At 47.9% G+C, this 15,244-nt stretch overlaps 1 protein-coding gene across 1 annotated transcript in view; it reads left to right on the top strand.

Annotated features, from left to right (window-relative positions):
- The window catches only part of LOC147889030 (AP-5 complex subunit zeta-1), a 57,592-nt gene that overhangs the window by 32,337 nt on the left and 10,011 nt on the right, over positions 1-15,244 (top strand). The window contains exons 6-9 of the mRNA XM_087392809.1: positions 1,862-1,950; positions 2,157-2,248; positions 2,490-2,636; positions 2,867-3,014. Of these exons, the coding sequence (XP_087248935.1) occupies positions 1,862-1,950; positions 2,157-2,248; positions 2,490-2,636; positions 2,867-3,014 (476 nt within the window). The remainder of the gene's footprint in view (positions 1-1,861; positions 1,951-2,156; positions 2,249-2,489; positions 2,637-2,866; positions 3,015-15,244) is intronic.

Here is a 15,244-nt window from a genome sequence, read left to right as displayed (position 1 = left end):
TTGCATTTACCCACAGAACCCACTAAATGACTTGCTATTTTCTTGCTGAACCTTGGAACCTGGAAACCAAAATTCGTTTGCCGAGACCCTCTTGTCAGAACCCAGCATAACCCTCTTGCCGGAACCTGCAAATTGGAACCCTCTTGCTGGCATGCAGAACCCATTCGCAGGAACGCGGAACCCTCTTGCCGTAACCCAGAACTCTCACTCCCTCTTGCCGAAACCCAGAACTTGGAACCCTCTTGCCGGAACTGAGAAACTAAAACCCCTTTCCTGAAAACTGGAACCTAGAAACCGGACACCTCTTGCCAAAAACCTGATGCCTCTTGCCAGAAGGCAGAACTCCCTCTTGTCAGAACCTGGAACCCATTTTGCTTGAACCCAGATCCTGAAACTCGAAAACTGGAACCCTTGCTTGAACCCAGATCCTGAAACTCGACAACTGGAACCCTGAACTGTCTTGCCAAAACCCTAAACCCAGGTTCCTGAAACTAAGAAGTTGCCTACCGTAATCCCAAAATCAACATTCCAGGTACATTGAAAGCCAGTCCATGTACAAGATGTTCCCATCCATCCATTGCACACAAATTATTAGAGAGGTATTAAATTGGAAGCTGTTTGTGAAAATCTAAATAAACCACAGGTGTTCTAAGTTCTGAGTTTAGAGTTCTGTTTCTGGGCCAAATTATGTTGATCAAGTTCTTCTCACTACTGGCTGGTCCGCTGTATTAATTAACAAAATTGTTACCTATATAATAAAATTTCACCCTTTCTATGCTCCAAAACAGAAGAAGAGATATGATGCTTGGGATGTCGCTAAAGTAAAAAGTTTCATAGGGTGTCATGTTTTTGACTGCCTTGGTGTGGCACCTATTAAGCACATATGCAGCCATAAGATAGCCTTAGGCTAGGAAATAAATATATGAAAATGGATATTTGTAGGATTGGATATATTCTTGTCTTAAAAAGGTATATACAATTAATGGATTGAGAAGGAGATATAATGAGGATGGCAAATTAGTGATCTAGATCCAAATGGAGCTCGACTCTTATGGGAGAGCCTATCTTCTCCACCCTTCCCTTCTTTTTTCCCATGAAAAGTACTTTAGATCCAAACAGGAAACCCTTGAACTAGCTTGCTGATGCTGCTTAAGTCAAAAGTGATCATTGGACCTACGTGAGAGCCCATGCCTTGAATGCTTTTTAATGTTTAGGCCTCTATTCTAGATTATATTTATCATCTTTAACCCTAGGGCTTGTAATAGATGGATTTTGTTGCCTTCTTTGGGCTTGACTACTCTTGAACTTTGAATCATATTTTGCCCTATAGGATAACCTAACTACAAGATCCTTTTAGGGGAAGATTAGGCAGCAACCTGTTTTGTTGACAAGCACCCCGTTCTTGAAATTGTAAGGGTGGTTGTAATGTCCCTGTTTGTCCTAGCAATGGTTCTCATCCTCTAGAGATGTACATCGATTATTGGTTCGCCCATAATAAAGTCGAAGCTTTTGGAAAGAAAAAGGCCTTGCGCTTTTTAGTGTGCTTTACAAATACACTGCAAACCAAGATTACGCTTACATTGAATTTCGTCTCACAACGAAGACTTGTACCATCACCAAGTGCAGCTGTAGGTGTGCCAAGAAATTCAGCAATTTCTTTCAACCTCGCTTTTGCTGGTGTGTTTGACATAGTAGTTATTTTCTTTGCCCATTGTGGACTAAGGCCAATCGTTGAGGTTGTCTTTCAATGTAACCAATTTGGAATGTATCTTCCATGCTCACAGCCTATCTAGTTTGTTCATTGCCTTAGGGCGTGATTGATTGAAAGGATGTTGATTATAGTAGTTGACTGTGGTTGCAGGCTAGATGAAGCATTTTTGCAGCTTTTTCCTGCTCTTATGGGACCATCTTCGTTTTTGCCTTTATTTCCAGCACTTCTTGACCTGCCAAGTAAGTATAGTGTCTTTTTCCTGTCTGTTCACTTTGTTGCTTGAAAACAAGGTTCTCTCTTTGATGCATATAAAAAATTGAGTTTCCCAAAATTTTGTTACTCTCCCATGCCCTCTTGTTTTATTCATGTAGTTCTTGCAAGAAAATTCTTTGTTTGATAAAATAAATGACTCACTAGTGATGTTTGGATTTTATGATTGCTTCAGCATTAGTGCTGGCTTTGGAGAGCCTTGAGAGGCGTTCTGGATCTTTGCTCAGTGACAATATGGCCATGGTTCAAAAAAGCCCAGCCCCTGAGGCATGCCCCAGTATAAGCTATGTGGTTTTTTGTGGGTGTGTGTGCGAATGTGTAGATATCTCTCCACTTCTGAAAAAGAAGAGGGGATTAAACAAGGAAAATAATAAAGGAAAACCCTTTCCCTTTCATAATCCTACCTTGATGTATGTGGGACCTTCCAAGTTCCATTTGTTTCATGTTGATGGTTTTGTTTTTACTTGCTGATACTTTGAAAAAATAAACACATCTTGTTGCTTTGCAGGCCTTGCTGGCACTAATGGATGAGGCGTACACTGGATCCAGCACTCCAGACCAGGGTGGGGACTCTGGTGATGAAAGCACATCTTCTAAGGACGAGGCAGAAGCCCTGTTTGCAGACCTTTTGAAAGATGAGAATGATGGGCTTGCAGTAAGTGGCTTGCAGCTTGATTTTTGGAGGATGTTTTTGCAAGTTGTGTTAATTAGGGAAACCAAGTACTTTTGTATTCTTATTTTGCTTGTGTCTCAATAAAATTATGCAATGAAATTATTTTGATTGAGGTTGACTAGCTAAGCATGAGTGAAGCTGAATATGCGATGTAACATCAGTATACTATGGACAATGGCAGCAGTATCACCCTTTCTTGTTTATAATATCAGGAGCGACATTGGGCATTCCCAGGAATGGCTGCAGCTCTAGAAGCGGTTATGGGTCCATCTCAATCAGAAAGGCTAAAACATGCCCTGAAGTTGGTGCCTTCACTACTACAGCTATATTTTGGAGTTGCAATTAGAGATGTCAACGATGGTATGATTCCACTCCTGCTTGTAATTTGTTTAAATTTGTAGGTTCCACTTTTGCATGCCATCTATCATCCTTTATGCTTAGTTCATAGTGCAACCCATAGGCCCTACATGATCAAGGCTAGCCATGCTTCTCTAAAGGTGTGCTTTAGGATAGATAGGCCTTGCTCTTGTAAGGTTGGTGCCCTGAAAAGTTGAGCTACAGAGAGCCATTTTTACAACCTTTTAGCTAAATATCACAAGGTAATGATTTCATGGTTACTGTCTTACTTGTTCTTTGTAAATGTGAAAATGACGGGTTTTTTTTTTGGCGCTGTAACTTATTAAGGATAGCCACTGTTATTCTTGTCCGGCCAGTGGACCTGGTCCCTTAGACAGCATATAGAGGACCCACCATATAGGTGGACATCCAGTTTTTTCAGCCTTATGCTTCCCTCCCCCCAATAGTGAGCTCCCACATCTTGTCCCTGATCACTTGATAGGATATGATATTATACGCCATGTACTTCCTCATCACACTGTGTATCTACTTTTCATGGGGTTTTAGATATTAGTATTAGTATTAGTCTTGGGTGTGCCTGCTTAGTAGTAATTACCATTCATTCTTCTAGTTCAATATCAGACAGTTTAACTCAACAAGAACTGTTTGTAAGAAAGGACTAGTCCCCTGATATTTAGAGCTGAATGAATAGCTTTTAAAAAAATCTGGAGTTTGGCTGCAAACTGGGAAGTGGAGTAATTGCAAACTGAGCAAATTAATGGCTGCTAACTGAGCATTGGATGACTGCAAACGGAGCAGATGTGTAGCTGCTAACTGATCACATATATTGCTGAGCATTGGGTGACTGTAAACTGAGCAGATATATGGCTGCTAACTGAGCTGATGTATGGATGCTGGATGAGCAATGACTGGCTACAGGTTGAGCAATGGTTGGCTGCAAGCTAAGCACATGTATGTGTGCTTACTGAGCTGATATATGGCTGCTAACTGAGCAATGAATGGCTGCAAGCCAAGGGAATGTATGGCCATTAACTGAGCATGGGCTGGCTAGATTTGAAGGCCGGTCTCCTCCAAGGATTACTAGTCCTCCAAACTGAATGACTTGCTGCCCATAAGAGTGGTGTTCCGAGAGGGGGATAGTTGCAGTAGCACCATCAAGCAGTAGAGAAGGAGGCTCAAGAAGTGAGGCAAGTTTCCACTCAAGAAGTGAGGCAAGTTTCCCCCTACAAGGCATGCAGCAGTTGGGCTGGCCTCAAGGTAGTAGGTAGGCTTATTTTGGTGGGCTATGGCTTTGGAAAACTTTCCCTTTTGGCTTTGATGGGTTGCGGGAGATTCCCATGATTGCCTTTCGGTATTTATATATTTCTTCTGGCAACAAGGGCTCACCCTTGCACTTTGCTTCACTGGCAATTCCACTGTCCAAGCCAATTCCTGGCTTCAGTAGGCATCCAATTCCAAGCGCCAACTAGCACCCGACTGCCAAGGCAAGGCTAAGGCATTCCCCAATGTCTGTGATCAATTGAAAGCTGACAATGCATTCCACAAGGCATCCAGCCGATAGTCGACTATATATCAATCTCAGCATCCTCATCAACATCATCATCAGCAGCAGCAGGACATCAGGATGGATGAGGCAGTGGAGGCATGAGGTCAGCAATAGAGCGCTCTTGGCCCCTCAAGGGTGCAGTCCTCTCTTGGTCGTAGCTCTGCGTCTAACCAGGGCCACGGTGACCCCCCTCGGTCGGGCTCGACTCGAAACAAGGAGGGGATGTCCCCAAGTATGATCTGTGTGTCAACCCTCTGTTTGAGCTGTCGGGTCACAGCAGGCTTCGGGTCACGGTCATGTCGAGGTCTCGTCTCGTGGGGGTCTATGTGATCTGGCTGAAAGAACTCCGTCATAGAGCTCTGAGAGGTATCAGTCGAGGAAGAAGTCTGCTCCTGTCTCCGTGCTCAGAGTATCCTCTCGCGGTGTCTAAGCACCTCATGAATGAAACCAGCCAAACCTTGTTGGTCTAGGTAGGAGAGGAAACGGGCCAAAACCCCATAGCTATCTTTGAAGAGGCAGTAGAAATGCCCTCGGATCTCATAGTAAACAGGATACCTGAAGATGAAATGCTCCTCTGTCTCAACCTCCTGCATGTCACACAGTGTGCATATGCGCCTCTCCTTGGGTAACCGCTCTGCTCTGCCGCTCTCGATACGAAGTTTGTGTGAAGAGACCCGGAACTGCCCAAAAGAGATCCTCAGCGAGTGGGGTAGGTGAATCTCTGGTGGATCAATGAAACCCTCCCTTGTGATATGTAAGAAGTGATCTCTGTAGAAGCCCAGCTTCACTGGAAGATCACTCGGGCCCAACCAAGTCTGGAATGTGTGTAGTTGTAGTAGATCCTCATGGATAACCTGGTTGACCTCGTATGATAGAAGGGGAGAGAACGGAGCATCCATGCTATATTGGAATGGAGGTAGTTTGTCCATGTGGAGCCCTAGTCCCTCAAACCATCTCTCTGTGGGTGCATACCAGCACCTCTGGTCTCCCCTTGTTGCAAGTGCCATAGAAGAGGATAGTGCTAGCCATGGTATCCTGCTATGCCCAGAGGTGTAATCCCCATACTCCCTGACTCGGTATGGATACGTGATGACTTGAAAGGCAGCAACTAGCTATAATAGGGGTCGACCCAAACTCCGCCCGAATGATCTGGTGAGGAATGGATGGCTTTCCACGGATCATCCTTGATAACATGAGAACCTGTATCCGCTCCACCCTGATCCACTCTATATCCGACAAGTCTGGCTCCCAGCATGGACTGCCATACATCCCTGCTGGGCGGACCAACGAGTTGAAAAGCAACCCTTTGGTCCGTGGATCTTGAAAGTGAGAGCGGAAGCACTGCCTCTCTAGTCTAGCCAATGAAGCATATCCTTTGCTCAGGCGTGCATGCATCAAGGGTCTCATAGTGAAGATGGGTCCGGAAAAGACGACCCCTATCCCAAGATAAGTGTTTGATGAAAATACCGCGATAGGGGACCCATCAAATGCGAACTACTCCTGGCGCATGACGGCTCAAGATGTATTGAAGATCATAACCTTGGTTTTACCCAAGTTGACCTTCAAATCGTGAGACTCACAAAAGGACTGTAATGCGTCAAGGTGTCTCTGGAGCCCCTCTACTGAGGAAGACAAGAGAGCCACATCATCTGCGTAAAGCAATATCCGAAACAATGCGCCCGTGAGAGAGCAACCTACCGCCCTGTGTTTGCATCACTGTCTTGAGCTCGTCATTGTAGAGGCCAAACAAGATAGGTGATAATGGACACCCTTGTTTGACCTCGATAGTGCTCATGATCTCGTCTGTCCATCCAGATCCTGTCCGGACTCTGCCTAAAACTCGCTCATAAAGTGCCATGACAGCCCAAATGCTCTCCCGGTCGTAATCCAAACCCTGTAGGCATCGTATGAGGAGGGCTCTTGGAACCGTGTTAAATGTCTTGCGAAAATCCACAAAGCAACGGTAAACCCTTTGCTTCTGTGCCCTCGCCTCCTCAATAATACATTTGAGTGCGAGAATGTGGTCCATGGTCCCATGATCACACCTGAAACCGGCTTGTCCTACTGCTCTAAGTCCTCGACACTCTGCAAATCTGCTGACCTCAGAATCAAGTACTGATGCATAAATCTTAGACATGACATGTCCAATCATAATGGTCCTGTAGTTCTCCGGGCTCATGGGATCCCTTGCCTTGTGAATGGGTGAGATAGTGTTAATGGTCCAGGTGCGTGTAAACCCCAAGCAAAAGCTTCATTAAATAGCTTTGCTAAGATCGGGGCTAGGAGGTTAATCCCATATGCAATGAACTTAGTGCATAGTCCCTCATGATCCTTCGCTCGGCCATTATGAACTTTCATTACGACATCCTTTACCCCCCTCCCCCCCCCTAGTGAAGAGGGTGCAGGATGTGGGACGTGGCATATGTGATAGGTTAGGGACTGGCTGATTTGGGATATCATAGAGTGTGCGTGCATAATCAAACCACACCTGAGTGTCAATGAGTGGTGAGGGGGACCGTCCCTCTAGAAATCTCCGCCAAAAGTCCTTAGAGTTGTTATTGAATAGAATGTTTAGTAGCTCCTCGTTTCGATGCACAAAATCAAGTTTCTTCTTGCGTACTAGTCGACGGTACTCGTGTAGCGTCTTTGGTTCGCTTGGAAGACTGTTTTTGGTTTCGAATCTGAGTTGACGGCGTAAAGTCTTACTCTCATCATCGTACCAGCTATTACATGGTGCGGTCCCAAGTGGTGGTGGGCGGGTGGAGCGGGTGGTGTGGGGAAAGACGTGAAGAGCAGTCTCGTGTAGTGAGTGGGTGACTAGGGCAGCACGATCCTCTAATAGGGGTATGAAGTGAATATATGCGAGAAGTATGTATAGACGGCAAGAGTCGGCAAGAGTAAGTAGGTGAGTGATTGCGATCAAAGCGTATATCATGGTAGGTGGAGTAAGAACTCAACGGGGTAGAAAGTGCTGTGCGGCGGGGGGTAGAAATGCTAAAGAAAAGATAGGTATGATCAGGCCTTGGAGGGAGAGGTGCTACGGTAAAGTCAGTGATGTGAGATGTGAAGGCAGGGGATCCCATGATGTAGTCCACAACACTGAAGCCTCCCCCATGTGGAAAGCACATGAAGCCACTTGATGTGGGCCATCTGTCAAGACCATTATAAATAATGAAATCATGCATCCTGTCGAGGTCTAATAGGGCCTGCCCATAAGATACGAATGGTCCTCGTATGTCAGTTGAAACTCGTAGCATACTTGCCTCCTCAAGGTCAATATCTGGCAGTAGGGTGGAATCATTCCTGAAGTCGAGGAGTGGTGCCTGACGAGCGCTTGTCCTCGCGTTCAAGTCTCCAACTAGGAGGACTTCTCCACGGCTAGAGAAGTCAACAATGGACTGATAAAGAGCAACAAATGGGGATGTCTCATCCTCCCCTCGGATATCTTTGGTAAAGCGGGAGGTCTCCGGGGGAAAGTAGCAAACTACAATAAACAGATCTTGGCTATCCATGTGCCAAATCCGGATCCAGAGAAACCTAGAATGTGTATCTCTCTACTCCAGTGAGATGGCCCCCAAAAGTGTGGATCTGTAAAGGACTGCGACTCCTCCTGACCCTCGAACACCTCTTGTATCCCTCATCTCATCTCTGTAGGCAGACTCCCATGTATACCCACTCACTACTGGTAGTGGGCGCTCTGGACTCCGATGTGTCTCTATATAAAAGACTGTGTTGTGACCTGTATAGGATTCCAAGAAGTTCCCTGGTTCTGGCCATAAGGTACCATTACAGTTCCAGATGGTGCATGATAGGGTCTTGGATGTCTGAGTCTCATAGACTCCGCCTCCCTATGCCGGAGGAGAGGTGGGTGCCCGACGGGGGCCTGTAAGGAGTCATCCATCTCGTACTACTACCCACTTCCCCTCCTTGCGGGCTTGATCCCGCTGTTGCAACAGAAAGTGCCTCTCCTCAACTTGTAGTGGGGTGTCCTCATCCATGGAGATCGCTGGCTGGTCTCGTAAGACTGACCTACAATGTAAAGCCGAAAGTCGTGCTTGGGCATCATGGAATCGTATGATAAGGGGCTGCTCTCGGTTGGGTTCCTCCCAACCCGCCATGCTCTCTCAATCCTGTGCTTAGTCGCCCCTAGAGTAGTGGCCACGAAGGCGGTCGCATCTTCCATCGGTGTAGCCTCAATGCGTGGGATCCCCATGTACTCTGATGTTGAGAGCCTTGCTAGCTCTCTGTTGCTGCTCTAGGAGGGTAGCCGAAACGGTTGCCCTTGCAGTTTCTCGTTTGGCTACGTTGATCCATCTGGACGTCTTCTCGATGGCTGATTGCATGCTCGCAATTTGTGCCTTCACAACTGGGGTGCTCCCTTGGACTGTACTTATAGCAGTGACCACCTGTCGGAGCTGCGAGATCTCCTGTCTAAGCCCCTTAATAAGATCAGCCTAGTCTCAGATAGCGTGAGACTGCTCTTGTATGAGACATGCCTACTCCTGGGTGAAGCGTGTCTGCTCCTATGCGAAGCATGACAGCTCCCTCTCGTGCTCTCGGATGCTATGAACCTCCATCAGCAAGTTCTCCCAAGCCTCTGATGGGTCAGCTCGTCCGTGCTCTAGCAGAAACTGAAAGGACTGTGGCATGAAAGTGTGAGGATGAGACTGGAGGTTGGGTGATGGCTAGGTGAGATGGGTGCGGTATGGAGATGATAGTGGCTTGGAGGAGGCGATCCCAGCAGGGTGTGGGAACGTGGGCTGACTGAGAGGCAGAGGGAAGAAAAAGGTCGAGTAGTGTGGAATAGTGTATGACCCCTCCAAAGTAGGTGTCATAATCGGAGAGAGAACTGTAGCGGGAGAAGAAGGGAGAGATGGAAGAGATGGTGTTAGTGACAACCCCTCTATCTTAGGGGAGGGTGGAACAATCGATGTCATGGGTAGGGGTATATTAGAGCCAGTAGCTGTAACTGTAGAGGCTGTGGATGGAAGTGGAGCTGAAACTGAAACTGGAGCTGACGTTGAGGCTGGCGCTAAAGCTAAGGATGAGGATGTAGCTGAGACCGAAGCTGAGACTGAGAGTGAGACTGAAGCTGAGACTGAGGCTGAGGCTGAGGCTGAGGTGGACCCCTCCTTTGCTTTGCTGTCAACTCTGAGTCCACTGCGGTTGTAGCGTGTGTTCACATCCTCGAGTTTCAGCTGTGTTTGTTTCTTGGCTTTGTTGTCATCTTTCTTGGCGGCTTTATCCGTATCTTTGCCACCTTTCCCCATTTCGTTTGACTGACCCGTAGTCGGTGCAGGTCTTAGTGTAGGAGTGGGATTAATACCCCCCCCCCCCCCCCGACGGGAGGTACCCCTAGGGGGCTGAAAAAAGGCGGGGAGCGGGAGAGCTCAATGGAGGGGGCAGAAGGTGGGGCTGTAGGTTGGGGCGGAGGAGAATGGGTGAATGTGGAGGGGAATGGAGGAGGAAGGAGTGGTGATAGGATAGGATAGGGCGGGGGGGCTGAGGGGTGGCGAGGCTAGGTGGAGGTAGGCTGAGGGTGGGGGCTGGGAGGGCTGAGGGGTGGCGAGGCTAGTTGAGAGTAGGCGGAGGAGGTTGGGAGTGGCGAGGCTAGGTGGGAGAGGCCAAGCGGGAGGAAGACGCTGCACGGGCGGAGGAGGCAGCGGGAGGGCGGAGCAGCCGGCTAGAGGAGGAGCTGCGGGGAGCTAGGAGGGTGGGAGCTGCAGGCGGGGAAGAGAGATAGAGAGAGGTTGGGAGAGAGAGTGTAGGCAGCACGTAGGAGAAAGGAGGTGGGAGTAGATAGGATTAGAATGGAGAGAGACGGAAGATGGTGTAGAAATGATCACGAGCAGGAGAGGGGAATCCGTACAGCAGCAATGAGCCTTGGTGAGTGTGTAAATGAGCCATACAATCAGCAAATAACCTCGATTGGGCTGCGTGCAAACACAGTACAACCAGAGAACAGCCTCGAATGGCGTGCCAAATGATCCGTACAGCAGAGAACAGCCTCGAATGGCGTGAAGGATAGCCACACAGTCTCGAAATGCGTGAAATGGAGCATGGGAGATGAGCACATGTGAGCAGGGAGAGCTGTACAGCCAATGGGTCACCTCGTAATGCGAACTGGAGAGAGAAAACAACACATGCAAATAAAGGACTGCCACGTGGCTCAGTAAAGCCTCTAACCCACCCACCAAGGTCACACTTGTGCCTTCCCTTGGGCCCTCTTATTCCTTGCCTTGGCCTAGCACTTGGGCCTAGTAGGTGAACTTTAGACCCTATTTTAACATCAAATTTTAGGGACTTTTAGGAAGTTAGCACTTCCTCTAGGCTAGTCCCCGAAGCCAAGGTAGTCACGGTGTATTTGCCAACAAAAATCTTGTCCCCGTGACATATTTTCTTGCGATGCTGTGCCAAATGAGCATCTCTTTCTTTGAATAAAGAATGAGCATCTCTTCATAGTACTTTTCCTCTCTTACCAAATGAGCATCTGTCCTGGTTTTTCAATATGAAAATACTGCTTTAACAGTGAAGCATCAGCAGTCTACGAGTAGGAAATAAAACTCCTTAATCTAACATCCATTTTGTGATAGTGATGTCCCTGTTACAACTCATTTCAAAGACTAGCTTATGGAAATATATATTTAATTCCAATCTATTTTTTTCCTGTCTAAAATATGATGGATACTAGATGTAACAGTATAGTTATCATGATCTTCATCTTTTGACAATATGCAGGCATAAAGATTTTTTAGAAGCAGTGAACTGCATGGATGCATGAAAGATTTTCTCCATTTCTTACCTATCAGACCGTTTTTGATGTTCTACATCTCACCAATACATTAGGACAGATATAACATATAAGCTTATGTCTAGCCCTTAGCTGACTTACTCAGAGAAGGTAACGTCTTAAAGTCTTAAGGCGCATGGTGTGATCAAGGCCTTGGTACTCTAAATTTACCATCTTTATGCATTCATTCTATGACTTGTATGTAGCACACTCTATTCCAAACGGAGAAAAGATTAGTCCTTCTTAAGTAAAAGTGACCCTATTCTTGATCTTATAGTGGAGATCGAAGGAGAAAATACTAGGTATGAAAAACTTATAGAGCTAAACCAAGAAGACAGTCTTGGGAATCAATCAAAATGAGCAACCAATGAAACTACCCCCCTATGTACTTGGTAAGCCTCATTGAACAACTTGAAGTTTGGAAAAAGCCACATTTAATAAGAGTATAAACGTCAAGATCACTGTGGAAATAGCATTGCTCAACTTCAAATAATTGGTTCCAAGACATTATTGAAAGCCTCAAAATTTTTACTCGTAATAAGCACTTATAGAGAGGTTAATATGGGGGGCCCTATCCCCTCATTCTTCACCTGTTTATCAACACTCATCTGAAACCTTTCTTCAGAGATTTTTGAGAAAACATTAGTACAACTCCTAGAGTTCTCTATCTTCTTTAGGAAACAACTTGAAAATGATAAATCATAACTAATTATAAAGCTCTTCCAGATCATACAAATAAGCTAGGCCAATCTTCATGGCCTCAGGCCTATATGGGTTCTCCAACTCTGAGGGAAGATGCCTGCCACAGGATCACTAATTCCAAACATTAGTAATAGCAATTCGATACATTTTTAAATACATCTGTCTAGTGCATTGACAGAGAATTTAATGATTAAGTCAACAAGAATTGTATGCAAGAAAGCCTAGCTCTCTGATATTAAAGAGCTTAAAAGATTGCCTTGAGCTGGCTGCAGACTGGACAATGAACTTACTACAAACTGAGCAAATGCATCAGCTGACTGCAAATTGAGTGGAAGTATGGTGCTAACTGAGCAGATGTATGGCTGCTAACTGAACAATGAATGGCTACAAGCCGAGCAGATGTATGGTTGCAAACTGAGCACTGGCTGGCTGTAAACTGGGCAGATGTAGGGCTGCTAAACCGAGCATTGACTGACTGCAAACTGATCAGATGTATGGCTGCTAACTAGCAATGCCTAGCTGCAAGCTATGTAGAGGAGAAGATGGAAGAATAGCAGCACCACCACCAAGTAGTGGATCATGGAAGTCAAGCTTCATAATGACCCCTAAGTGCTTCATAGAATCAGTTTCAAGGTTTGAGAAGCGTTGCACCATGGAGGGAAGGAGGATTTCATGTTATTAACATCTGCTACAGATCCGATGAGAGAGATATCATACGATGTTGCTAACATCCACGGGAGATCCAGAGAGAGAGGACAAGAAAGAAATAACTTTTATTAAAGTCTTCGAAAGATCCAAGGGTCTATGAGATTGAAGAAAACCAAATACAAAAAATTCTTAGGGATTTTTTTTTTTGAAAAAACAGTGCTAATTATATTACTTTGAGAGCAAGATACAAAAGGTCAGCTTGTAGCTGACGGGCTGCGTTCACAAATCGGACACAGCCCTAAAAGGTAACAAAAAAGTAAATCTCTCTCTCACGGAGGGATAAGGCGAGTGTGAATGAACAGCCATCAGGGTGGTGAGTAGCGCCACCGAAGGCCCTGCGAAGTCTGCTCGAAGAAGAGGCCCTGTGTGTCCCAAGCCCGGAGGAAGCGTCTCCGCTTCTCCCCACCGGCCCGGGAATCTCCCTGAATCTGGTCCCACTGGCCTCTGAGGGTATGAATAATCTCGCTCCAAATATCAGTCATGATCTGGGCAGTCGATAAGGAGGTGCCACCGAGGATCTGCGCGCAACGCGAGGTCCAAATGTGCCACCCTGTGATGCTGCTAATAATCTCCCAGACTGGCTGCCTCTCCTGAACTCCTGTATCAGCCTCTGCTAGGTGCTGCGGGATACCCTCGAGCGGCCCCCACGTCCCCTGTGTAATAAGGAAAGTGGGGTCCTGTTGGCATGCCTCGAATAAGTGATGAAGACCAGGTGCGGTGCTGCACCAACGGAACGCGCCCCAAGTGATCAAACCTAGCTCCGGTGCTGCGCGAGTAAGAATCCCGAAAGTCCACCTCCACACTTCCTGGGCGCGAGTGCAGCTCCACAGGCAGTGTTTTGGTGACTCCTCATCCTCATGGCAGATCTGACAGCGTCCGTCCTGGCCTATCTGCGGCAACCAGCTCCCCACTGGAAGACCTTTGTGGGCAAGAAGCCATAGGAAGTAGGAGATCTTCCGTGGCCGCCAGCTCTCCCACAAGGCCTTCCAGAAGGCCTGCAAAAAGAACCTGGAAATACCCTGTGCATACCAGCTGGGCCGCTGGGTGGGGGGGCGGCTCTGCATCCTCCCAAGAACTCGCCTGCCCAAAGTCGTGCTGTAGGCAAAGAAGGAGGTCGGCCCCTGTCCTGTCACAATCTCTGGCCATCTCCACTCTCCTGGGTCCCAATCAAGCTCTGACAAGGCCCGCCCCTCCCAGAGCCAGAGTCGCCAAAGCTGCAGCTGATCCTGCTCAATGCTAGGATCGGTACACCAGACCTTTCCCAAAAGGCCTACGACCCGAACCCTCTGCCATGGGAGTAGGGGGTCGATGAGTGCATCCTCTATCCTGAGTCGTCCATCCCCCATAACCGCGAAGAAGGAAATAGAGGAATCGTCCATAAGTCCTGCGACCACCAATGGGATGCCACGGGGGGTGAACTGTCCCAGCCAACGGTCGTCACCAGGCATGAGGATCTGAAGCTCAGGTGGAGCCAGCCAATCAGCTGGGATCGCGCCGTCGATCTCCGTGCGTCTCGCCTGGGCTCCACGGGCACCTCCAGCTGCCTCTGCGAGATCAGCCGTCTCCAAATGTCTGTACGTGTCCCTCCAAACTCGAAGGGACCGGGCTGGCCCCCTCATCCAGCCATCCCACTTGATGTGTGATCTCTCCCCCAACTGAAGGCCCTCGGCATCTCTGACCTGATCATTCCAGATAAGCGGCTGGCGATCGATCTCCTCCTGACAGCTAGGAGGGGACTGAATGAGACTGAGGCGGAGCCGCCTCCAAACCATGAGGAGGCTACGAACGAGTGGGGAACGGGGCTGAGTGAGCGGGGCGGAAGTGAAGATCCACCTGAGGGACGGGAGCCACTCTCCACCTCGGCGCGGGACACAAGAACCGACCCCCTGCTGAAGTAGCATCTTCCACGTCTGCCCCCCTGGGGTCAAACCGCAGATGACTAGCTTGCCTAACAAGGCTTGACTCTGAAGCTCTGGATCGATGACCCCCAGGCCACCCTCAGCCTGTGGAAGAATGACTGTCTGCCAAGCAACCCTGGCTCTGGTATCTCTGAGGCCATCCTCCCCGGACCAAAGGAAGTTCCGAACCAGCCTCCTAAGCTGTGCCACGCTGGATCTCGAGAAACACCAACAGGAAGCCACATACCAAGCCGTGGCTAGGAGGACCTGGTTGACTACCGGGGCACGACCTGCAAGGGAAAGCTTAGCAGTGCTCCAGAAAGCCAGCTTCCGTCGGATGGAATCTAGCACCGGGAGAAACTGCTGAGCTGGCGTGATATCCAGGCCGACCTGAAAACCAAGGTATCTAGCTGTCTGTCCCCGTGGGATCCACCTGAAACCCAAAAACCTCCCCCACTGAGAACACGCCCCGGGGTCTGTGAGAAAACCAACTGATTTGTTCCAGTTGATTTTCGCACCAGCAGCCGAACAGAAGACCTCCAGGGCCATCCTCACCCTCTCCAGCATCATCTCATCGTCCTGGACATAC

The sequence above is a fragment of the Dipteris shenzhenensis genome, chromosome 21 (genome assembly GCF_047967505.1).
Source record: "Dipteris shenzhenensis isolate YYH24624 ecotype China chromosome 21, Dip_SZ_1.0, whole genome shotgun sequence".
NCBI lineage: Eukaryota > Viridiplantae > Streptophyta > Polypodiopsida > Gleicheniales > Dipteridaceae > Dipteris > Dipteris shenzhenensis.
The sequence above is the reverse complement of the archived record's forward strand: the minus strand, read 5'-3'. Positions and strand labels throughout refer to the sequence as shown.